This window comes from Populus euphratica, unplaced genomic scaffold (assembly GCF_000495115.2).
Source record: "Populus euphratica unplaced genomic scaffold, PopEup_1.0 scaffold81.1, whole genome shotgun sequence".
NCBI classification, from domain to species: domain Eukaryota; kingdom Viridiplantae; phylum Streptophyta; class Magnoliopsida; order Malpighiales; family Salicaceae; genus Populus; species Populus euphratica.
Window position 1 is genome coordinate 781,325 of NW_011499945.1, and position 24,382 is coordinate 805,706.

At 33.5% G+C, this 24,382-nt stretch overlaps 2 protein-coding genes across 4 annotated transcripts; one reads left to right on the forward strand and one right to left on the reverse strand.

The window, feature by feature from the left end:
* The first annotated feature begins 9,841 nt into the window (after positions 1 to 9,841).
* Positions 9,842 to 11,501, forward strand: LOC105137496 (BAHD acyltransferase At5g47980-like). The gene has a single exon (XM_011043257.1). The coding sequence runs from the start codon at positions 9,966 to 9,968 to the stop codon at positions 11,307 to 11,309; it is 1,344 nt and encodes a 447-aa protein (XP_011041559.1). The 5' UTR covers positions 9,842 to 9,965; the 3' UTR covers positions 11,310 to 11,501.
* Positions 11,502 to 11,589: 88 nt separating this feature from the next.
* Positions 11,590 to 18,750, reverse strand: LOC105137499 (uncharacterized). 3 transcript variants are annotated; one of them, XM_011043261.1, is made up of 8 exons: positions 18,224 to 18,750; positions 17,492 to 17,969; positions 17,255 to 17,363; positions 16,746 to 16,866; positions 15,908 to 16,633; positions 13,909 to 14,761; positions 12,703 to 13,809; positions 11,590 to 12,380 (listed from the first exon to the last, which is right to left on the reverse strand). In XM_011043261.1, the coding sequence occupies exons 2-8, from the start codon at positions 17,697 to 17,699 to the stop codon at positions 11,953 to 11,955; spliced, it is 3,552 nt and encodes a 1,183-aa protein (XP_011041563.1). In that variant the 5' UTR covers positions 17,700 to 17,969; positions 18,224 to 18,750; the 3' UTR covers positions 11,590 to 11,952. The 3 variants fall into 3 exon arrangements, with proteins under 3 accessions (XP_011041563.1, XP_011041561.1, XP_011041562.1); XM_011043259.1 differs by having other exon boundaries at positions 12,703 to 14,761; positions 18,224 to 18,749; XM_011043260.1 differs by having other exon boundaries at positions 12,703 to 14,761; positions 17,504 to 17,969; positions 18,224 to 18,748.
* Positions 18,751 to 24,382: the final 5,632 nt, after the last annotated feature.

Consider the following 24,382-nt stretch of genomic DNA (forward strand, 5'->3'; position numbering starts at 1 on the left):
TATATATGTGCTATAAGTCTAACTCCATATAGTATATCCGGTCTGTTACATGTCAAGTGCTTTAAGCTTCCTACTAAGCTTTTGAAGTAAGTTGGATCAATATTTCCAACTTTACTCTTCCTCAATTCTACTCCATTCTCAACTGGAGTTGATTTTGGATTGTTGCATTCCATCTTAAACCTTTCAAGAATATCTTTAACGTAACCGCTTTGGGATACAAAAATCCCTTCTTCTTTCTGCATTACTTCTAAGCCAAGAAAATGTGTCATTAGACTAATATCTGTTATCTCAAACTCTTGTACCATGCTTTTCTTGAAGTCTTTAAACATGATAGGATTGTTGCTGGTGAATATCAAGTCATCAACATATAGGCACACAAATAATATACTACCATCTATTTCTTTCTTCATATATATTGCGTGTTTATATGGATATCTTTCAAATCTATTGTCTTGAAAATACCTGTCAATTCTGGTATTCCAAGCGCACAGAGCTTGCTTCAAACCGTAAAGGGTTTTCTTTAACTTATATACTTTGCCTTCATTTCTAGCTTCAATATATCCAAGTGGTTGTTTAACATAGATCTCTTCTTCTAGAAAGCTATTCAGAAACGTTAACTTCACATCTAGTTGATAAATCTTTCATTTATGTTGTGCAGCTAGTGAGATCATCAATTTGATTGTCTTTAGCCAGGTTACTAGAGCAAATACTTCTCTATAGTTAATGCATTCTCTCTGTTTGTAGCCTTTTGCCATTAATCTTACTTTGTATCTTTGTACCTTTTGCATTCTTTTTCTTCTTATAGAACCATTTGACACTAATTATTTTCTTAGTTTTTGGTAGATTAGTCAACTTCGAGGTGTCATTCTTTTCAATAGCATGTATTTCTTCATTCATTGCTTTTATTTATTTCTCTTCTATGATAGCTTCATTGAAGCTAAGTGGGTCACTATTTATAAAGAAACAAAATAGAGTTGTATCTTCCATGACTTGAATGACATTATACAACTCTTCTAGATTTGTCATCCTTCTTGGTCCTTCTAATGAAGATGCTGATGATGGTGTTGATAGTGAATCTTGTGTGTTTCTCCTACTAAATACAAGGAATTTGTGTGCCGGACTTTGTGGCTCATCTGCTGGTAACATCAGACCTTCTGCAAGTACTGTTGGTACTTCCACTTCATCTTCAAAGATCAAATTAATATTGATCCATTTTACTTCTTCTTTTTTTTATCATTATTCCATGGTTAAAATTTATCTTCTTCAAAGATAACATCTTTACTCATGATCACCTTCTTTGTGATGGGATTATACAGCTTGTATCCCATCCTTCTATTACCATATCCAACAAAGATGCATTTCTAGTTTTTTTCATCAAGTTTGGTCCTTCTTACATCTGGAATCTTTGCATATGCCATACAACCAAAAAGTCAAAGATGAGTAACACTTGGTTTGTGACCACTCCATACTTCTTTATGAGTGACAGCTTATAAACTTTTGGTTGGGCAGTGATTTAGTAGATGCATTGCACATGATACAACGTTAACCCAATATTGTTTGAGCAACTTTTTTGCTTTGAATAAACTTCTTGCCATGTCAAGAATCATTCAATTCTTTCTCTCAGCTACACCATTCAGTTGTGGTGTATAAGCTAGTGTTATCTGATGTTTGATATCTTATTGTGTATAAAAAACTTCAAAGTCATTTGCTGTATGTTCTCCACCTTGATAAGATCTTACGGTTTTAATCTTATAGTCACTTTGCTTCTTAATAATTACTTTAAAATCTTTAAAATAATCGAATACTTCTGACTTTCTTTTCAGAAAGTATACTCATATCTTTCTGCTAAAATCATCAATGAAAGTAAGGAAGTACCTATTTTATCTAGTTGACATAGGCTTTATGGGACCATACATATCTATGTACATTAACTCTAATGGCTTCTTTACTTTCCAATTGACTTCTTTGGCAAAACTAGATCTGTGATGTTTGTTGAGAACACAACTCTTACAAACTTTATCTAGATGATCAATATGGGGTATATTTTTGACCATCTTCTTACTTGTTAACATCTTCAGACTTGTGAAATTCAGATGTCCAAGCCTTAGGTGCCAGAACCATTCTTTATTGTTAGTGATCACACTTAAACACTTTACGACAACATATTGGATGTTTATAGAAAACATCCTATTCTTGTACATCTTCATATGAGAAATTAATCTTCCACTGTAATCTTCAATTATTAGATTATAGTTTTTCATAAGAAGAGTGTAACCTTTCTCCAAAAGTTGGCCTATACTTAGTAAGTATGCTTAATAACTGGAACATAATAAACATCTGCAATATAGTTATGATCACCATTCTTCAAATGGATTGAGATGTTGCCTCTTTTTTTCACTAGTACTTTGGAGGTGTCTCTAAAAATGACTTGACCTTTTAGAGTTTCATCTAGATCTTCAAATAGATCTTGTTGACCACTCATGTGATTGCTAGCTCCAGAATACAAATACCATATATTCTTTTGATTCTCACTTAGTCCTTGTTGACTAATAATACAGTTGGTCCTTTAATGATGGCATCTTTCCCTGTATAGTTGGCTTGTTCACGTACCTCTAATAGAGCTTTCCTTCGACATTCAATACTATAGTGCTTAAATTAATTGCAATGATAACATTTGATATTTATCTTGTCACGATTATTTTAACTGCCTTTTCTTGCTTTAGGAGTAAATGCTTATTGTCTTTGGCCTCCTCTAGTGGTGTTTCTACCTCTTCCTCTAAATCCTGTATTTCAAGATCCTCTTCTTTAAAATTACTGAAATCCTCCTCATCTTTGTTGACTCCATTCTTGAGTGGTTTATCTACTTGTTGAAATCCCCTTGTCCTTCTTGAGAGACAACTTTGATTGTAAGGCATGCTCAATTGCCTTATCTCCATTTTTTTTTTCATAATCTTTTACTCATGAGCTTGCAAAGAACTTATAACCTCATCCACTATCAACTTGTCCACTTCTTTGGATTCTTCAATAGCAATAATAACAAAATCAAATTTTGGATCTAAAAATCTTAAAATTTTCTCAGTAATTCTAGCATCTAAAAGGACTTCTTCATTTCTTCTCATCTGATTGACTATCACCATAATTCTTGTGTGATAATCAAAAATAGATTCTGATGACTTCATTTGCATTTATTCAAATTCATCTCACAAAAATTGAATACGAATCTTCTTGATTTTATCAGTACCTTTATATTTTTGTTGGAGAGCCTCCCATATTTCTTTTAAAGTTTTTGCAGAAGCTATGATCTCAAATGTGGCTTCATCAAAACCTTGATAAATGATGGTCCGTGCTTTATTGTCTTTTTTTTTATTGGCTCGCAGGAGTTGTTTTTATGCCTCTCGTAATAAATCTTCTGCTTCTTTAGACTCTAGTTCATTATAACCATATTACACAATCTCTATACACTCGTATGAACCAAGAAATGCTTTCAATCTAATACACCAATTATCATAGTTGTCTTTAGTTAGCTTTGAAATAAGTGTTTGTGCATTTTTTGTAGTCATTTTGCTCTTTAAATGACTATATCACCTTTTGGGAGTTGAATTTGGAGAAATGAACACTGTAGATAGATCTAGAATGCTCAAAATAGTGTTGAACAGGTTTGACTTGGTTAAAAATAGGTTCAAAATGAGCTAAACCGGTCAGGAAACAGATTCTGGACATCAAGCAGTTTGTTAGGGCTGAACCGGGAATATTCTAGGGAATATTCTATACAGCTCGGCTTATGGTTATGCTTGGATGCAGCTTGTGCAACTTAGCTCTGCTTAAATATGGCATGCGTATGGCTTAGTCGTCTTCTTCGTTAGGGTGCGTCAACTGCGCATGGGCAACAATGATCGAAGTTTCAGGCAGTCTTCGATGAAGCTGATTCTTGCACCAATGAGTTCGTATGAATGAATACTACATGATAGAATGATCAAAACTAGTTTTTTTTTTTTTACAACTTTGAAAAATCAGATGTATCCTAAAAATACCTTTGTTTTCTAACAAATGAGACTCTGATAGCAATTGTTGGTGGGAAAAACCACTAATGATGGCTTTGAAATAATCAGAGGAGATAAAATACATGATTTTATTATAAAAACAATCAGCTTACAAAAAACAAACACACATTATTAATGCACATGCTTTTTTTCTCTCTTGTGTTTCTCTCCTTTTTTTTCCACACTTAACAGTATAACCTTAACAACTTATTTATATACAAATTAAAAGACAGCAAATAATAGTGATTGATACTATATTGTTACAGGTGATAATGATTCATATTAGATGGCTGCAGAGAGTAGCAAGTGGAGCCAAGCAAGCATAAATCTCCAATGCCTCGCGCCTAATGACAGTAAAAACTTTACATTTACGTCACCAACACATGATGGTGCTTCTTACAAATAAGTTGGAAAAAACATAAATGAATTGGCAACAGTCCATACAGCCCTTCAAACACAAAACTATTAGCATACAAGCACTTGGCATCTCTCCATGGGGGTAGAGATAGTAGTCACACAGGGTGAATGAAAGACTTCCACATTATTGTGTAATTGCACTTGGATTCCAACTTCGGAGGCGTCGTACTGTCCATCTTCGGAGGACTTCACATTATCGTGCAATTGCACTTGGATTCCAACTTAGGAGGCTTCATAATGCCCATCTCGTTCGGAAGCCCAACATTACGCACCATAGATTCATTGGCATTCTCATCGTTCTCGGTCTTGTTGACAAGTGTTCTGGGCTGAATCGCAGAGAAGTGCTGGAAATAGAGTGTCCATTTTTTGAAGGAGAAAAGAGTAGGGCTTCACCTTGGAAGCGGATCCCTCTTTGTTGTGTCCCACAAGCTCAAGGTTTAGTGGAAATGCTCGACAAGGATTGGATGGATTTCTATGTTTGGACTCCTAATGGAAGCAGTCTGTCTGCGTTATAATGGATGCTCTGAAAACAGCACTTTCTGATCTCTGAATTAATCATGTCCTAGCAGCAAAGGAGTTGTGCAGTAAAAGAGATAGCAGATCCCCTCATAGAATTTGGATCACTGAAGCCCGAAGCCTGCAACTTCAAAACTGATGCAGCTAGTACTGGATGAGCCGAGGCATTTTGCTACAGTTTGAATAGTTGAAACTGTCCTTTCTTGTTATTTTTCACTTGCAATCATGAGAAAAGTCAAATGTATCTGATATTAAACTAACGATGACCCCTTCTTCTTGTTGGTGGAGGATGCAGTAGCTTTCCTTAGTTACTAGTAAAAAGTCTCAAGGAACGAAACCGTCACTTGCTATTGTCCCATCTAATTCCAAACCTCGAGCAAGCTACCGACTAATAATATAAGTTGATCTTCGCTCCGACTTCTCTTCAGCGGGAGGGTATCGAGAGAATTATAAGGATTATTTTGTAGGGTTTTATATTAAAATAATTTTTGATTTGGCATTTAAAAAAATAAAAAAATTAATTTTAAATAAAAAAAAGAATTTTCAAACTTTACCTACCCGAAGAGAAATCATAAATTGGCTATCATTCATTATTCTCGAGCAAAGGGATGATGTATGCTAAGCCGTAGCAAATATATAGTAGTAGTAGGGAATCGAGATAGCTCGGATCCTAGCTACCTAACTATTTTATGTAAAATATATTATTTTTCCAACAAATTAACATTGATTATTAGTAAATTTGGATGCTAGTTTCCTCGGGGAATTTATTTCGATTCAGTCCTGATCAACACGATACGATATCCAAGGAATGAAGTTTCCATGCAAAGAAAATGAAATATGGTTGTTAAACACAAGCTGGATTTATAGGGCCAGCCTCTGAATTTAATTAGCTAGCTAGGCATATACCTCCAAGCCCGCCCCTCTCCAAACAGACCTGAAAGTCAAGATGGTTTTCCAAAATATCACGGCTCCTAACATTGTCAAACACTAAATCAACATTCTGAAGCATTAAATATTAATTAAGTATTAAATATTAAGTATTAATAGTAATCAACATTTATTTATTTTTTGCATTTTGACCTTTTCTTCCTTTCATTATTGATTTTTTTCTTTTATTTAGTCTTTATATGATATGTTTATAGAGATTTAGAGTTGATAATTTATTATTTTAATTTTTCTTTTATATTATTATTGTGGTTTCAAAAAAATATCCTAGCATTAGTAGTATCATCTATTTTAAAAAAATTAGTTAAATAAAAATTATTTTCTAAAAAAAACTACGATATTAAACTTTATAAAGTTAATGACCCGGTTTGTCAATTTGGTGAGGTAACCCTGCTTGTCCTGGCTCACGGGTTTAGCAGTGGTTTTTCCTTTTACTAATTGAATTTGATTACGTGATTTTTTTAATAATATATGCTGCAAGTGTGCGGCATCACAACGATCATCCTTCTAGATTGAAATAATCATGAATAATAGGGGTGGAAAGGACAAGGAATTCTTGTCATTTAATAGTAAAAAAAAATGAGAATCACCATCTAATATTTTTATTACTGGGAATCTTAACTAGTCCCAAAGTCCGGAGAAGGGGAGTGATTACGTAAAATTAAGGTATTAGCACCCATAATATATCTTATCTAAGGTAAACTGCATTGTTTATTTGTTTGATATAAACTAAGAAAACTCGTAAAAGTTCTTAGTAAAGAGATTTATATCTTATTAGGTTAAAAACTTAATCATTATAATGCCAATAAAAAAAAATTACGTATAAGTTCATAATCCTATATGCAGCGAGGCGCATGGCATCGAGCAATGACGGATTTGCCTTCTAGATGTTGGTGAAAAAAAAGGGGTTTTGAGTATAATCATACAATTATGATTATAAAAGTCAATAGTTGTCACCTAGTGTTATGGTTACTATGAAATCTATGGTCTATGAGAGTCTGGGTAGGGGACTAGTTGTGTAAGAGCAAGATGTATCACCTCTAGTACACCCTACCTAGAATAAACTGCATTGTTATTTGATTGTTTTTCTAAGTCATGTTTATGTCCATTGGTCTTTTTTAAGTTTTAAAGTAAATCTCTTTTCGTGAGAAAGTTTTTATCGTATTGGGTTAAATCTTAAGCATTCTAAGGGTCAAAACTTATTTATTTCTTGAATATAGCTAAGTCTTAACACTACGAATAACAAAATAATTGTTATAAGTTTTTTATATATTAGTCAAACCTTAATGGATAATCATAAAATGGTTACGATATTTATTTTTTTTATTTTTTAAAACATGACTTATATTTTAGAGAATATGCATGAAAAATATTTTAAGATTTGGTCATATGTCCAAAAATAAAATACTTTTTTTAAAAGAGGAAATTGATTTAAAATTTTTATAATTTTTTTTAAAAAAATAAAAAAAATTCAGATAAAACCGGGTATTTTATATTGGATCTGTATCTTACAATGTAAATATATAGTCTGATATTGTGCAAAATTATTGAGAAAATATGCAAGAAATTCATAATATTTTGAAAGGGCTCTTAGAAATTTTTGAATTTTTTTTGTTTTTTAAAATAATTTATTATTATTATATAGTTTCGGTCCGACCCAACTATCTAGGCCCGACCTGGTGGGGTCAAGTTAAGCCTATTGTAGCCCAAAAAACCTGGACTTACTCTTTTTTCTTCTTCTTTTTTTACATTAGGTTGGGATGGATAGAAAATGTTCCAACCTAGCCATGCTAATGGCATTTTGCCATTTGTATGCAGAAAGTATTCTACATACAGATGGTTATAAAGGAGTTTCGAAGAAGAACAAAAAGAGAAAGTCTTGCCTAGTCAGAGGAGAAAAGAGAAAAGAGACTAACAATGTTATTGGTGGGGTAGGGAAGACTAAAGTGTAGTTAGTGGTGACAACAATAACGAAGACACAATGGTTATGGTGGCAAAAAAAAGGTTAGCAGAGGGGGAGAAAGAAAACTGTAGAAATACTGATTTTTTTCAACTTTGATCTTTAATTTCTTAATATTAAACGTATAGAATTCACCCCTATTTATAGAGGGTGGATAAGGGATATTATTTCTTTACTAATATCAAATCTTGGACTTTGATTCAACTCGGAAAGATCCTAACCATTGGTTCAAATTCGTTATCATAACTCGAAATAATTGGCAACTATCGACTAGTTAAGCTAGCCACTTTAGAGCAATGTTGCGGTGGCTATTAGGTCAGTAGGTCAGCGAGACCTATTCTAAGGTGGAGTACAATATCAGGCCAAAATGATTGTGTTGGTTTATCCTGTTTGGTTAAGAGATAAAGTATTAAATGCTCCTGAAAAGTAAAGGGACAATAAGCAGTGATCAAACAACATGTTGTCTAGTCTTCTTTTTTTAACAAAATAACGTTGTTTTACAGTTTTAGGGTTTTAAAATTAAGAATTTAGCCAAATTTCAATTTGGTCCTTGATTTCTAACTTTTTTTAATAACACTTATAATTAGCTTTAAACTTTCAATTTTATGTAGATTTGCCTCTATCGTATTTCAACATCACCCCCATATTTTGGCACCTTTTTTATTTTAATCCTTGATCTTGGATTTATGAAATTGACCCCTAATTAACCATTAAATTTTTAATTCTCTTTAATTTCACCTCTGATTTTAATCAATTGAGTTCTTATAGTTTTGTATCTTTTGTAAAATGATCCTTAGCTATGAATTTTTTTAATTTAGCCCTTAATTGACCTTGAACTTTTGATGTACTTATAATTTTACCCTTGATTTGAATCAATTGATTTGATAAAAATTAAATTTGGTCTCTTGAAATTTTAATTTTTTCTATTAAATACAAATTAGGCTCCCAAACTTAAATTTTTACAAATTAAGCCCCTAATTAAATTAATTTTAAGTATAATTAAGTCCTTACTCCTAATTAAATCCTTTAATTTAATCCAAATTAATTCTTGAACATAATTAAAGTTTTAATTTGACTCATGATAAAATAAAATTTACCTATTAATAACCTAATTATGTACTTGAACCTAATTTTTAAATAAATTCATCCAATAATCATTTAATCTGACCTTGAATATATGTTGTCTCTTTAGTCTTGGGTATAACAATTAAACTTCTAACTCATCAAAAATTGCAACTTGACCTTCCTCTGTATTTAAAATCCTCCTAGCTTATTTCTCTCTCCAAAACATCAGTCTTCTTATTATTATTATTTTATTTTGGAAAGAAATAAGGGTAAAATTTAAGAAAGAACCAAAAAATAAGTTGTAACGACTACCTCCCTCTTTACAATGCTTACAATATAAAGTCTTGTAAAAGATTTTAGATAGTAAGCTTTGTAAAGAAAAAAAAAAAGAGATGGAGACTCTCCAAATCAAAAAATTATCAATCTTTTTGAAAATATCAAAGAAAAAAAATAGGGTTAAATGACACACTATCTAGGATGAGGGCACAAAAACATACTCAATAAGAGATAAAAAATAGAGATAAACATAGAAAGTGTATTATGAGAAAATAAAGACTTGAAAACGTGCTAAAAAATAGAGTTAGAAGGCACACTATCTAGAAAATAAGGGTTAGAAAATACATTAAAAAAGAGACTGGGTTTGTAAATAAAAAAATAATCTTTAAATAACTAAAAGATTTTTTAGAGTAGTATAGTTGTACTCATAATTATTAAACCCGATCCCGGGTTAACACGACTATAGGTCAATCCGAAAAAAATTTAATATTTTATATAAAAAATAAAATAAAAATTTATATAAATATACGTTATACATTACGTAATTTCGAGACTTGAAAGAAAGAAAGTGTCGCACGTTACGTAAGACAACATCGTCCAGTAGCTTTTTTCCACTTGACTTGTCTGTTTAGTTCGATTAGTTGCTTTCGTTGCTATCACTCCGTTCTTACCAGGGGAGTTGTTATGTTAATTACTGCACACAAGTCTGGATTGAGGACTTATCTGTTAACCAGACTGGAAAATAGATGGCAGGATTATCCATCATGTCTGTGCCTCTGAGAATCGAGATCATGCAGAGAGAAACCATCAAGCCATCCTCTCCAACGCCCTTTGACTTAAGAAGTCTCAAGCTCTCTCTTCTGGACCAGATCATGCCAGTAGGTCACATTCCACTGCTGCTATTTTACCCCAGGAATGGAAACGACACAGATCACCTTGCCAAAGCCACGGAAAGGTCACTGCTACTAAAGACCTCACTGTCTGAAGCCTTGACTCATTTTTATCCATTCGCAGGCAGACTCAAAGACAATTCGTCCATTGAATGTGATGACCATGGGGCTGAATATATTGAGGCTCGAATCCATTGTATTCTCTCTGATATTCTCAAAAAGCCGGATACTAAAGTGCTAAAACAACTCCTGCCTGCAGATATAAGTGAAGCGGCCACGGCCAGGGATAATCAATTACTTGTCCAAGCTAGTTTCTTTGATTGTGGTGGCTTGGCAATTGGGGTGAATCTTTCTCACAAGGTTGCAGATGCAGCCACTCTAACATCATTCATCAAGTGCTGGGCTGCAACCGCCCGCAGGTCGAGTACTGAGGTGGTGATCAGTCCAGTGTTCATGGGTGCTTCTATTTTCCCACAAATGGATTTACCAATTTCAATGCTTCCAGTAGATTTGATTCAAGGAGAGTCTGTAATGAAAAGGTTTGTGTTTGAAGCTCCCAAAATTACGGCGCTCAAGGCTAAAGCCATCAGTGCAAGCGTGCCAGATCCAACACGGGTGGAATCTGTAACAGCGTTGATCTGGAAATGTGCGATGAGCGCATCAAGATCAAACTTGGGGGTTCCTAGAAAATCTGTGTTGTCTCTTGGCGTGAATATTCGGAAGAGGCTTGTGCCAACCTTACCAGACAACTACGGTGGGAACTACGTAGGTAGTATATCAGCGCGGATGGAGGATCATGATGATTTAGAATTGCAAGGTATAGTGAGCCGTATAAGGAAAGATCTTATAGAGTTTGGTGAAAATTATGCTAAAATAACCCAAGGGGACGATACTTCGTTAGCAATTTGCAAGACGGTAGCAGAGTTTGGAAAGATGGCCATGAGCAAAGATATTGACTACTATAACTGCACCAGTTGGTGTAGATTTGAACTTTATGATGCTGATTTCGGATGGGGAAAACCAACATGGTTGAGTAATGTTCTCACTATAGAGCTGAAAAATGTCATGTGTTTGATCGACACAAGGGATGGTGATGGAATAGAAGCGTGTGTAAGCTTGAGTCCAGAAGACATGGCCTTGTTCGAATCCAACAAGGAGCTGCTTGAATTTGCTTCTGCAAATCCTAGTGTATCGGTTTAGCTCAGATGGAACGAACATGTTTGTGAGGTCCGATGTGTGATGCAACGCGCTTGAATGATTGCTTCATTACTTTACATTCTTTAGCTTGCTGGTGGTGAAATTTCCTTTCTTTTTCTTTTTTCTTGTTGTGTGGTCATAAAATTTTACAGCAATGTAATAGAGTTTCTCAACAGTATCATATACCTGCTCTAATTTTACGAAATGCCACCATAGATGAGCCATTGAACAAAAATCAAGCTGTATTTTAAAAAAATCATAACAAATATGAACACTTGGGGGATAATTCACACCTTTTCTACCGGAGCACTTGAATCGGACGGGATAACTAACAAGAATATGGCACCTGGAGCAGAGCAAACACAAATCTCCAATGCCTTGCGCCTAATGACAATAAAAACTTTACATTTACGTCACCACCACATGGTGGTGCTTCTTACAAATAAATTGGAATCAACATAAAATGAATTTGCAACAGTCCATACAGCCCTTCAAACACAATACTATTAGCATACAAGCACTTGGCATCTCTCCATGTGGCTGGAGAAAGCAGTCACACAGAGTGAATGAAAGACTTCCACATTACTGTGCAATTGCACTTGGATTCCAACTTCGGAGGCTTCATATTGTCCATCTTCGGAGGGTTTCACATTATCGTGCAATTGCACTTGGATTCCAACTTAGGAGGCTTCATAATGTCCATCTCGTTCGGGAGCCCAACATTACGCACCATAGATTCTGTGGCATTCTCATCATTCTCGGTCTTGTTGGCAGAATGTTTTGGATCTACTCCTGCCCGCTTTTGCCTAACTTTTAGGGATTTTGAAGTGCGTTTTCCAGCAGGTCTCCCACGTGGATCCTTTCTGTCAGCTGTGGATTTTCCAAGAATTGTAACAGTTGGCCAAGAACCTTCTAATGGGACTGAACTTTCCTTTTCAATGGCTGTAGTTGCAGCCTGGTAGGCCAGATCATGAACAATGGAGCTACAGAAAAGTATTGTATCTGTTGCTTCTTCAAGGGTTAGGCTTCTTGCCTTGCTCCCTACCTGACAGTCTACCATAACAGTTGACTCCTCTGCCAGAAGTTAAAACATTGTTAGAGAATCAAACCAAAACATGCTACACCAATCTCAAAGTTAGCATTAGATTAAAATATGTGGCAAGCATATGGAAACTGGAAAATCATTTTGTAAACACAGGAATTGCTACTAACATTACTTTTACACACTGCAGAACTTTACTCATTATTCTAAATGGAAAATAAACCATTGAAAAAAATGTTTAAATCAGACTGTCAAAAGCAAAAAAAAATAAAAAATGGAGCCATGTTTCAGTCAATTGTGTTCAAACCTGCAAGCATGTAATCAACACAAATCATAACCCAGGATTAAACATACCTATTATGCTATCTGCATGATCTGGCATGTTGTGTTCCAAAACAGAAGCAGGTGTTTCGTTATCTGAAGGTGTTGGGACTGGATGGTCCTGAACTTCACTTAAGGTGCTCCTTGAATTTGTCGATATATCATCATTCTCTGAGCCAGTACCATGACAATTGTTCTCAACTTCTATTTCTGATATTGAAGCCAAACGACTATGGGAAGGAATCTCAGCAACATTCAATCTGTCAAGACTGGTGTTTAGCATGTTTTGTTCTGTAACAACAGAACAATCTGGAGGAAGAGCTGATGCTTCTACATCTGAGACATCCCCTGCATTGTTCGGCAAATCTTCTCCATTTTCATATAACGAAAAGTTGCCATGATTTGATGGTGCTGAATTCTCCTCCAACTGAATCCCAACTGTATGACTTGGCAAATCTGAGGAAGATACATCAGTTTTTCTATTACTGTCCTTTTGCTCAAACAAATCTTCTTCAGGAACTGCTGCATCAGTAGAAAACATACAAGAAGCATCCATTTCTTTATTTTCTGAAGCCAGCAATATCCTTTGAAAAGCTAAAGGTGTTTCCACCAAACCATCATATTTTATATTGCCAACAGAAACCTCGACATTTTCTTCATGCGTGTTTGTTGCAAGACCTAGAGTTTGGTGACCATCATTTAAAGTTCCAGAAAAAGATGATGCAGTGCTTTGAGGTCTTGAGCTTAGGTCATATCTGTAGTTCTCCATGTCTGATTTCCTGCCACTTAACTGCCGTTGAACACGTGTTTCAACTTGTCTGCTGGTGCTGAAATCAACGGAGGATGATGCTGATGTACTACCATGCCCAATGGAACTTCTAAAACTGTTTGCACTGTCTCTTGCACACGACAAATCATCATAAGTAATGGTTGAGGCAATTAAAGTCCTGCCTTGAACAACAGGCCCTTTGCTACTGCTAGACCTTTTGAGCAATACAGAAATCCCAGCACCTTCTGAAACACCAGCCTTCAAACTTGGATAGTTATTTGAACGAGGCAATTGCTGATCTCCAGCATCTCCGCTAGGAAGGCTATAACCAGGAAGTGGCTGTCCTGTTTCATGATGGCCAGCAGTGCTATGTTCACTTCCTTCCAACAAAGACCTCGTGAGTGAACTTTCTCGGCAATAAATATGGTTTTGCTCATGGTATGAAGTCTCGCCTTGCTTAATAGTATTATGTTCACTTCCTTCCATCAAAGACCTCGTGAGAGAACTTTCTCGGGAATAAATACGGTTTTGGTCATGGTATGAAGTCTCGTCTTGCTTAACTCTGTCTTCAGGCAGGGAAACCCTTGCATCAACCATTTCAACAAATTGTGATTCCATATCATTAACTTGTGGCTGTAATTCAGGTACAGCCATCAGGATATTTAGCTCATCGGATGGCTGGTGTTCCTCAGAAATATTAAGAGACAGCACTGGGATGCTGTCAATGGCTACTATTTCTGTGTCTGGAGTGGCAGCGCCTACAAGATTGTCGCAATCAGGACAAAGATTGACATCCTTTTCCAGAGTCTCAATAAAGCTATACCTGCAACCACATTTAGAACAAACTCTTGTTTTTTCTAGACTGTCAACTTCTGACAAATCAGCCTTGAAACATAAAGTGTCAGAAGCAGAGCTGATTTCCACATGATGGTGCCTGCCCTCCTCATAACCACCAGGTTCGTATTCAATTGAGGGGTCTCTTTCCAAGTCATGCAGCTGAAAGTGAAGGCCATTGTCTGTATCATGCCCGGCATCTTTATTTAATGCATCCGCCTTATCAAAGGCAAAAACCCCTTCCTGAGCATCAGGATACAGTACCTTACCACTTTCAGTTGCCATATCTTCCTGGTGGTGGTCACCTCCCTCGGTATCAGGAGCAATGCTGGTACCTTGATCAGAACTCGCATTACTGCTGGTTGTTACAGAAGAGTTCCTCGACATCAAAGGGCGATGTGCAGAACTTGCTTTTCCACCATAGAAGGTGGTGCTGGGGACACTGGATAGAAGTGGTCTGAACATGTTCTGAGGACTTTTCCGATGATCCTACACAAAAATATTTATCAAACAAGTGATCTGCACACCAAGACTTCTGAAAAACTATGAATACACTATAGAGGAAAGTAAATGCAAGAATTCCTCGTTTTTCACAGAATAAATATAAACTACTTAGGGTTTCATGGACAGTTCCATAAATAAACTTTTTTTTTTCAAACCGGACACTTTAGACCTGCATTATTCCAGAAATGATGTGACAGCATGACCACAACAAAAAAGTTTAACTAATTGCATGATTTTAATCAATAAACAAATATCAAACTGGAAAATGCATAATTGAAGCACATACGCTCAGAGCATACAAACAAAAAAATGCATGCCATTTTATCGAAACGGAAAAGATCAACCAACTGAAAAGCATTTATTTCAGAGCTGCAAGGAAGCTAAACACTAAAAAAATGTGTTAATGTATTTAAAGTTCAAATTAAGTAAAAAAGATATAATATTCTTGTTATAATGGCTGTGGTTACCAAAGAAATACAAGTGAAGAAATTTTTTGCCAAACTATCAAAGTAAAAAAGGACATGATAACAATTCACGATGCCTTTCCCTTCTGATACAATTTCATTGTCACAGTTGAGCATATATATTTTTTATTTCTTTGGGTAAGTTTATAGAAGATCCATTTTATTCAACATCCATTTCACCTTTTCTTTTGTTTTATGGACGGGGGAGGATGCAGGTGGAAGGGTGATCTACTGTAGGATTGGTTTGGCTAAAACCCCATAAGTTTTTAGGAATTATGATGACTTCCCACACAATTGCAGGCATTAGAAATGAATTAGTTATTGATGGTAGGGTTGAGTACTAAAAACGATCTTAAAGTTTTAAGTTCTTGAGGTAGGTCGGAGAATGGTGTTCATGACAATTTTGGCTATGTTTATATATCTGTGGAAGCTTTTGATTTTAGTATCAGGACAATAAATAAAAGGACTTATGGTGGTGATAAAAGTTATCAAAATTGTCAATAAACTAATTTGTACATGGAAGCTCACCTTAATATCTGAAGTATGACAGGGATCTGTGTAAAGCCTAACTCTAGAAAGTGACTATTGTAGGGATACTAGCAAAACTTTATCACAGTAAATATTTAACAGAGAAGAGAGTGGTTAAGTGCAGTAGACACTGCCATACCATTTGACGAAGAGCACTGTCAAAGGATTTTTTTGGAGCAGAACTTGGGGAAAATACTCTAGTTGAGTTCTTTGAAAACGCAGGAGCTCTATTATTAGGAAAGCCACCAGTTCTCTTCGAAGCTAAGTGGTCTAAGCTACCCACATAAGTGGATTGTAGAGAGTCCACATCATCATCACCAGATGATGCCACGGAACCTTTGCTGTGTGAGCTAATTCGGTCTCTATCATGACTCTGTGATGAACTGACACTTCTAGAGGCTGGAGACATTGATTGCCTGCCAAATTTTGAGCTCGAGTCCCTACTATTTCTGGATGCTGGAGAGGAACCCCTTACATATGATGCTGGCCGATCTGCCAGAGAAGTGCGAAGATTTGGTGGTGCTTCAGAGGAGAAACCAGGAATATTTGACTGCCATGCCCTTATTTTTGGTGAGGCAGAGTTCCCTCTACCTGTCCTTATGGGGGAAGTTCCCCTTGCCCCCGATCCTGTGCTCATCCTCCTTGGAGTTGGAGTAGAAGACCGTGGAGCAGCTGTTGAGGCTTTACTCGGAGGAGGAGATGGTCTACGTGACGGAGTGGAAGCCCTTTGACTAGGAGTTGGACTAGAATAAGATGCCGACGATGGCCTTCCTCTCGACTGAAATGTACTATTACCAGAACGTGGGGAAGGGCTTAAGCGATTTGGACTTGCACTGCCCCTACTGCTCCTGTGACTCTTCTCCATCTACACATGGATGCACATATCTCAATTACAGGAAATTATGGATATAATTTTATTCTTTATCCTAAACCTTTGGGCAATAAATTGTATTCCATAAAAGCAGTCAACGACTTACCGTTGAAGATCTCGATATGGAAATGGGTTGACTACGAGGTCTGCCCCTGGATGCAACATTAACTGGTGGGGGTTCATCATCCAAAGAAGGAAAAAGCGGGGTCTCAGGAGGAGTTAATAACCTACAAAATTATTAAGACCAAGCAATTCATCAAAACCAAGAGCAGCTAAGAACTCTCCTACCAGCTTAAAAGCAAGATGCAAAATAAAAAATGTGATATTAATTATTATAAAATGATCAATTTCAGCTTGTCTTTGTGAATTAATCAACCAACTGGTGGCGCTATTAGCTTGACATTTAGAAACTTGACTTGTTAAACATGGTAAATTTAGCTTGTATACCTCAAAACTTGATTTTTTTAACTATGATAAATTGGACACGCTAGAACAAGTAGACTGTGGCCTAAAAACAAGTTTCTCCTCGTCAAAAAATTAAATATTGTGTTCACTAGAGAAACAAAAATTAACAAGGTGTCGTAAAATGTTTCCAAATAGGAAACCATAACCCACCAGTCATAGTCATTCTTCTCCCCATCTACATTAAGAAGTTCACTATTCTCTCCTCGAACAGGGATGGAAACTCCAAGTTTTAAGTCCGAAAAGTATCTCAACTTTGTGGCTGCATAAAACAATTTAATTCATCAACGGAGCATGCAACACCATTAGCCAGAAGAAACATAGAAATATTTATATTCAGGAAAGGATAGATAATGCAATAAATAAACCAAATGAAAGAATGGAGCTTGCATGGACAATTACAGAATGAGTCTTCAAAGTCATCAGCTGACTGAAGCAAGAAATTCTCTCTTTCTCTAGACTGCATTTCATTGAACAGAGCAAGATCCTCATCTTTCTCTTTGAAGAGCAATCCACCTTCAAGGCTACGCCCTCGCTTATGATTTTCTGCTCTTGGCTCTCTCCCAGGAGAATATCTCAAAGCCGGAGAAGGCGGCATCTCCTCCACTATGATTAAACTTCCAAACTAATCACTTCAACCTCTCCTCGGCACTAAAACCAAGATAACCGTTTTTCCAACCAAATTTCCCATAAACCGGTATCCAACGACAAAACCAAACTAATAAATTAACCAAAACACCTTTTCTTCCGAAAAATGAAGCTTCAATTCTAGTTTAACTGAATTAAATTAAGACCACTTCTAGCAACCCGAAGCAAAGCCAACCAATTCCCACGCATGCAATTTAACCCCAAATCTTCAAAGACAAACCTACAGCACAGCGTATACCATCACATTAATTGAAGCAAATGCAGCATTAAAAATGAAGTAGCTCAACAACCCTATGAAAATAACAAGCAAGCAGAATCCTTCATCTCGCAATACAATATCAAAACCCTAGATTCCTTTCCATCATGATCCCAGCACACTGATACTACACTCCATCGCGCTCAAAACCCCCCAATTCACCTCAAACTCAACTTCTAACCACCTCTCACCGAATTGAAAAAAGATTAAAAACTCACCGTTTGAAAGCAGCAAAGAGGAGTGGCCAACTCAGCAAGTAGCAACAGCAACAGCAGCAGAGCAACTTCACTTACCAGAAACCAAAATATATATATATGTTCAAGTAAAAAATTCTTCAACGAAGATCTCAAATTCCAAGATTAAATGACAAATTACACCCCCAGGAACGCTTTCTTTTCTAGATCTAAACGCATTTAATGCTCCAAGTTATTCACTGCCAGATCGCGGATCGATCAGCTTCGTTGTTTCCAGCATTCTTCTCTCTCCTCCGAGAAATTAAAACAAAAACCAAAAAAAACCTCTTCTTTTTTAGTTGTTACGGAGCTGCTTTGATTTGCTTGTTCCTTCTTCTTTCCTTCTCATCAACACCAAACTTCCATTTTCTATTCTCTTTCTCTCTCAGTCGTTTCACTTTCTCGCTGCTCTGCGATGGATATTTTCTCTCTTCTTTTTTTCCCTTTTCTAGTTATTGCTCTGGTTATTATTTTCTTTATTTATCTTGATTGCAATTATTTTTCCTTAAGACAGTATAATACGAGAATTCTTTTTTCTTAACATACGATGTGTTAATTTTAAATTTTTAAGTATGAAATACGATCCTCGTGGTCACGTGCTTTGATAGGCTTTTTAAGTCCTTCAGTCTTACGTATTCCTGTTACATACATACATATATATATATATACATACATACATATATATATATATATATATATTTATTAGTTAGAGAATTTTCGTATCTGCTTGCCTTTTATTGCAGGAGTATTGTTGTACTTGCAAGCTAATTAACCTGTTCTTTTTTGGGACCAGGAAAATTACTTTCTAACAACATTAATGTGTGATCCCAACATCTGACAATTGAAACTATTAAATGGGACAGATATTCAGTACATATTTTGGGATGTGGTTGAAATATTTTTTTATTAAATTTTAATTTTTTTAAATTGTTTTAATATACTAATGTTAAAAATAAATTTAAAAAAAATAAAAAAACTCTTAATTACTGTATTAAATTGGCATTATTTGGATAAGTTAGAGCCTGGTTCACAGAATTAATGTTCAATTTTTTGGAAAATTCACTTTTGGAATTTAAATTTATGAAGTGGCCTCAACTTCGATCCACTTGTCTTTGTAATGTTTTTCACTTTATGGCTGTAATAGTTGCAAAATATAATATATTAATTGTTATTTAATTGATCAGTGATAATTTTTAATTTTTAATTTATATAAGATGGTATTTTAATTTTGATATTTTGAATCTATTTTGTGATTAGATTGTGATTTGCTATCATACTATGTTTTGAAACTCTTTTTTGGAGGAATTATGGTATTTTTTTTATTATAACCGACTAGAAAAGGATTTATATTTCCTTTCAAATGATATTAAACCATATATATATGAGAGAGAGATTTTTATTTAACTATAAAGATTAAAAATGTTGAAATTTGAAAATCATCTATCGTGATCTTGTCATTTGCACAAGTGTTCATGTGTCAGGTAGTTTGCAGTGTAATAAATAATAAATAATAACTACGAATACATGGCATTACAGCAATCAAGCTTGGGCAGCGGGTGGTGGAGAAAACCTAAAATGCCTGGACAATAATGAAAACAATTCTTTATCAATTTTAATTTTGAAGGCAGTGTTTAAAAATATTCATTAATTTTCTCGAATATAATAATAGATCAATACGCGAGATATTTCCATGAATTCGCTGGAAGTGATAACTTACCTACTTAAAAATATTCTTTATCGTAGATTCCATAATATAATTTTAAAATAAGAGGACTAGCAGTCGCACTCCCCGCTCGATCCGCGAGGGTCTAAACTCTCGCTCCATGCCAGGCCATATAACAACTTTTTATCCAGGGAGGTAGCGCTAAGCATCTACTTGCTCGATTTTGATGTAGAAATTGAGTTTTAGAAAATTTTAATTAATTTTTTAAATTAATTTTTTTATTATTTTGATATATGGGTATTAGAAATAAAATTTAAAAAATAAAAAAATATTTATTTTATATATTTTGGGATAAAATAAGAAGAAGAAGCAGAAGCAATCACCGTATCATGATTAGGTGGTACTGTTCGATTGAGATTTATTAAATTGCTGCTGTTGTGATTGTTAATCCATCAATTTGGATGAAGATCATGCTTGGTTTGAAGTCAACATCAGACTTCTAGGCCCATGATAAGCTCATTTTTCGTTCTTTCTGTGAGTTGACCCGTCAGCTAACACCATGATTTCATGGATTTATAACCGGGAAAGTCAAACAATAATTCTTAAGAGGCAACGTAAAATACAAAAAAAAAAAAAAAGAAGGGCAGTTTGTGAAGGGCTACGTTTGGACCTAAAAATCATTTAACTAGAAGCTACAAAAAGGTCGAGACACTGGCAGTACAACCCAGACCGCAGTTTTAACTTTTGACACCTTTTTTTCAGGGGTTGCTTTTGCATTATTTTAAACTCGAGGGTGGCCCGAAGTCAACAGGTCCTGGATTCGAGCTGTGAAGATAAACTCGGATCGATTCCAAAAATGTATATTTTACAAGAAAAAAAAGAGTTGAAACTGTTTGTTTTGGAGTAAAAAAATCAAATAAAGTTTTACTCCTTTGACGAGATTAACTCTCTATCTAGTTTAAAATTATATTTGTTGCTCGCGTTTCATTGTATACTGTATTAATTTTTTATATATATAAATAAAATATTAGCATAAAAACATAAAAAAATAATATAAGTATAATTAAATTATAAAATAGAGGAATAACATAATAGAAAGTAAATCGCAAAGTCATAAAAAACATTCAGTTTAAACAAAAATATAGAAATTTAAATGAGTCTCTTAAACTTTATTAATATTTAAAATTTACAACTCGTTAAATTATGAACTTTTATTCAATAAAAAAAAGTTAAATTTTAAATCAATTTAATTTTAAAATATATAATTATTAATAAATATTAATAAAAAAACTTATAAACACCAAAAAAATAAAAAAAAATAAGGATTAAATTTTAGATAAAAAATCCAAAGAGAGTGAAATTTGAAAAATAAAAATGATCTCATACAACATGAATAGAAATTAAAAGAATGTATACCAAATTAAAAAAAACAATTATATAAGATAAAATTAAAAAATATTTTAATTTAGTAGATTATTTATAGATTAAAAAATTACTCAGAGTTAGCTTAATACAATAAAAAAAAACTAGATAAATGACAAAAAGATATGAAAACATTAGTTTAAAAAATGAAAAAAAAAATAAGCAAACCTGAACGAAACTTTAAGCATGGTCTAATTTTTAAAATTTACAACCAATGAAATCCTTAACCCGGGTTATCAAGAAGCTCAATTATCAATAAATTTAATTTTGAATATTAAATTTATGAAAAAAAATAAATCATAAAAGAACAAAACAATAAAAGAAATAAAAATAAAAACAAGAAAATATCATCTTAAAAAACAATATCCAACTAATCTCATAGACCTTGTCTAATATCTAAAAATTACAACTTATAAAATTTTGAAGGCTAATTATCAATCAATTTAATTTTGAAGGATGAGATTAATGAAAAATTATTATTAAAAAAACAAATAAGAAAACTGGGATAAAATTTTATAAAAACAATACAAGGATAACGAAACTCGAAAAAATAAATAAAAATGAACATAAGTAAAATAAATAGTAATTAGAGTAATAAGAATTAAATTTGAAAGATAAAAAACAACAACACATGTGAATTTGAAAAAAAATTGTAATTTCATAGATAATTAAATGATTAAAAAATAAAAAAAAATGAAATAAAAAAATAATGATGGGCAAATCACCAATATATATATAATCACTTTGAAAAAGAAAAAAACAAAATCAGACAAACAGGTGGATGCAAAACTTTTTATATAAAAAAATTATATTTAATAATACAGTAAATAACGTCCAAATCTATAACACAACAGGGTAAAATGACTACAAAACTATGTATATTGATTTTGTTTTTAAAAATTTGAAAGTAATTGCATTATTCTTAAAAATAAAAAGATAAAAACTCCTCAAGTCAAAATCTCTGGAATTATTCATTTCAAGGCTAGATTTGTAATTGCACTGTGCATTAATAATGTGACAATTACAACCCCATGTTATTATATCAAACACGTTATACCTTGGTGAAAAGACAATATAACCTCTAAAACTTATTTCATTGCCTTTTCTTTTCAAAGACAAAATAATAATTATACTATCATAATAAATAAATAAAATATGTCTCGGGTTACTGTAACTTTATTAGCGGACTTAGTTTTTTCCTAACAAAACCTAGCCAGCTCGGATACCATGTCGGTAAATGATCTAGTTGGACCGATTCGGGGTTTGATAATAGCTGCTCCGCGAGAAATAACGCCAAGAGATACAAATGACGGTCAGTTTACTTATGCAGGGCTCGTCAAAAACACGTGACGCTGTTTTTACTTATGCGAGGCTCGTCGAAAACACGTGACGCTGTTTTTAACAATTGAGGAGGTGGTAAAAGGGGCTGGACAAGAGCCAAGCGACCAAGCAGGCAATTTAAAAAAATTTAAAAATTATTTTTAATATTAATATATCAAAATAATTTAAAATTAAAAAAATTAAATTAAAGCTCAAAAAATAAATAAAATTTATTTTTTAAAAAATATTTTTAAGATATAAAAACAAACAAGCTCCCAATCATAACATCTCTCTTATAAATCTCCCAACCTCTTGAAGACTCTTGCAGTCTCCCTTTCTTTCTTTCTTTTTTTTTAAAAAAAAATCTTACAAATTATTACAAAATATTATCAATTTTTTAAGATCCTGCGAAGTCTGCCTTTTTCAGAGTTTCATTGCTCGGTCTGAACTTGGCTTAGGCTAGGCTTAACATTGTGGTTAAATTATTTTTATTGTTTTAATATGTTAACATCAAAAATAATTTTTTTAAAATAAAAAATATATTATTTTAATATTTTCTTAAGAAAAAAAATATTATAAGGATTCTACTACATTCCTAAACATACCCTTATTCAATATTTTTTAATCTGGGATATAAATATATATTTATTTTACCTGGTTTCTTTTGTTATTTCAGATTTTTTTTTATGAATTTAAAATCAGTATGTAAAATAAAATAAAATAAGAAAGTCTAGAGATTAGTTTCTGCTTTTCCTTTTTATGTTTTTAATTTTGGTGAGAAATTTCCACGCATAATGTTTATCTGAGATATAAATATTTATTGACCAGTTGACAACATAGAGCCCTTTTCCCTGTGATTTCACGAGGTCGACAAGGGGTGCATCCTTCAGAAAAAATAAATAAATAAACATTTCCTTTTAAATAGATAATTACAAATGGATTTCGATTCTGTTTTGAAATTTAAACAGGATTTATATTTTTAACCTTCACGTTTAAAATTAATCCACTTATATATATATATATATGTATGTATGTATGTATTTATTTATTTATTCACGTCGAAAATCATGATTGCAAAAAATTTATCGATTGGGGCACTGCACAGGACATATGGGTTTCGCAAACATGCACGTAAACTTGTCATGCAGAAATAGCTTGAAATGGTCACGGGCTATTCAAGATAGCTTGCAGAGTGATACTTTTGGTATAAATAAGAACTACATATAAAATCATGGTGCTAAATCTCACTACAAAAAATATCAGAGATAATTAAAAAAAAAACTCATATAATTTGATATTGGTTAATTTTTTCTCTGTATTTTTATAAATTAATTATACTTTTCATCCCATAATTTTTCAATAATGGTTTATATTTTCATAATGTATTTTATTTGATTTTTTTACTTTATCCAAAATATAAAATGTAATCTATAACGGTATATATAAAAAATAAAATTATATTTTTTTTATAATTTTTCAAAAAATATTATTCTTAGTGTTTTTTTTTAAATCGTGATCATTGTAATTAACTTTTGATCAATGTTATTGAATACCTAAATAAGAAAGTTTAATGAGAGTGATCTTGCCATTTAAGCATGTTGGGAGAGCACAGATTAATTAGAACCTGTGAGTTTTGTTTTATTTTGACTTGATTTTAAATTCTTAAACTGACTGGAGAATATTTGGGTGTTGAAAATATATTTATTTATGTTTTAATGTTTTTTATTCAATAAAAACAA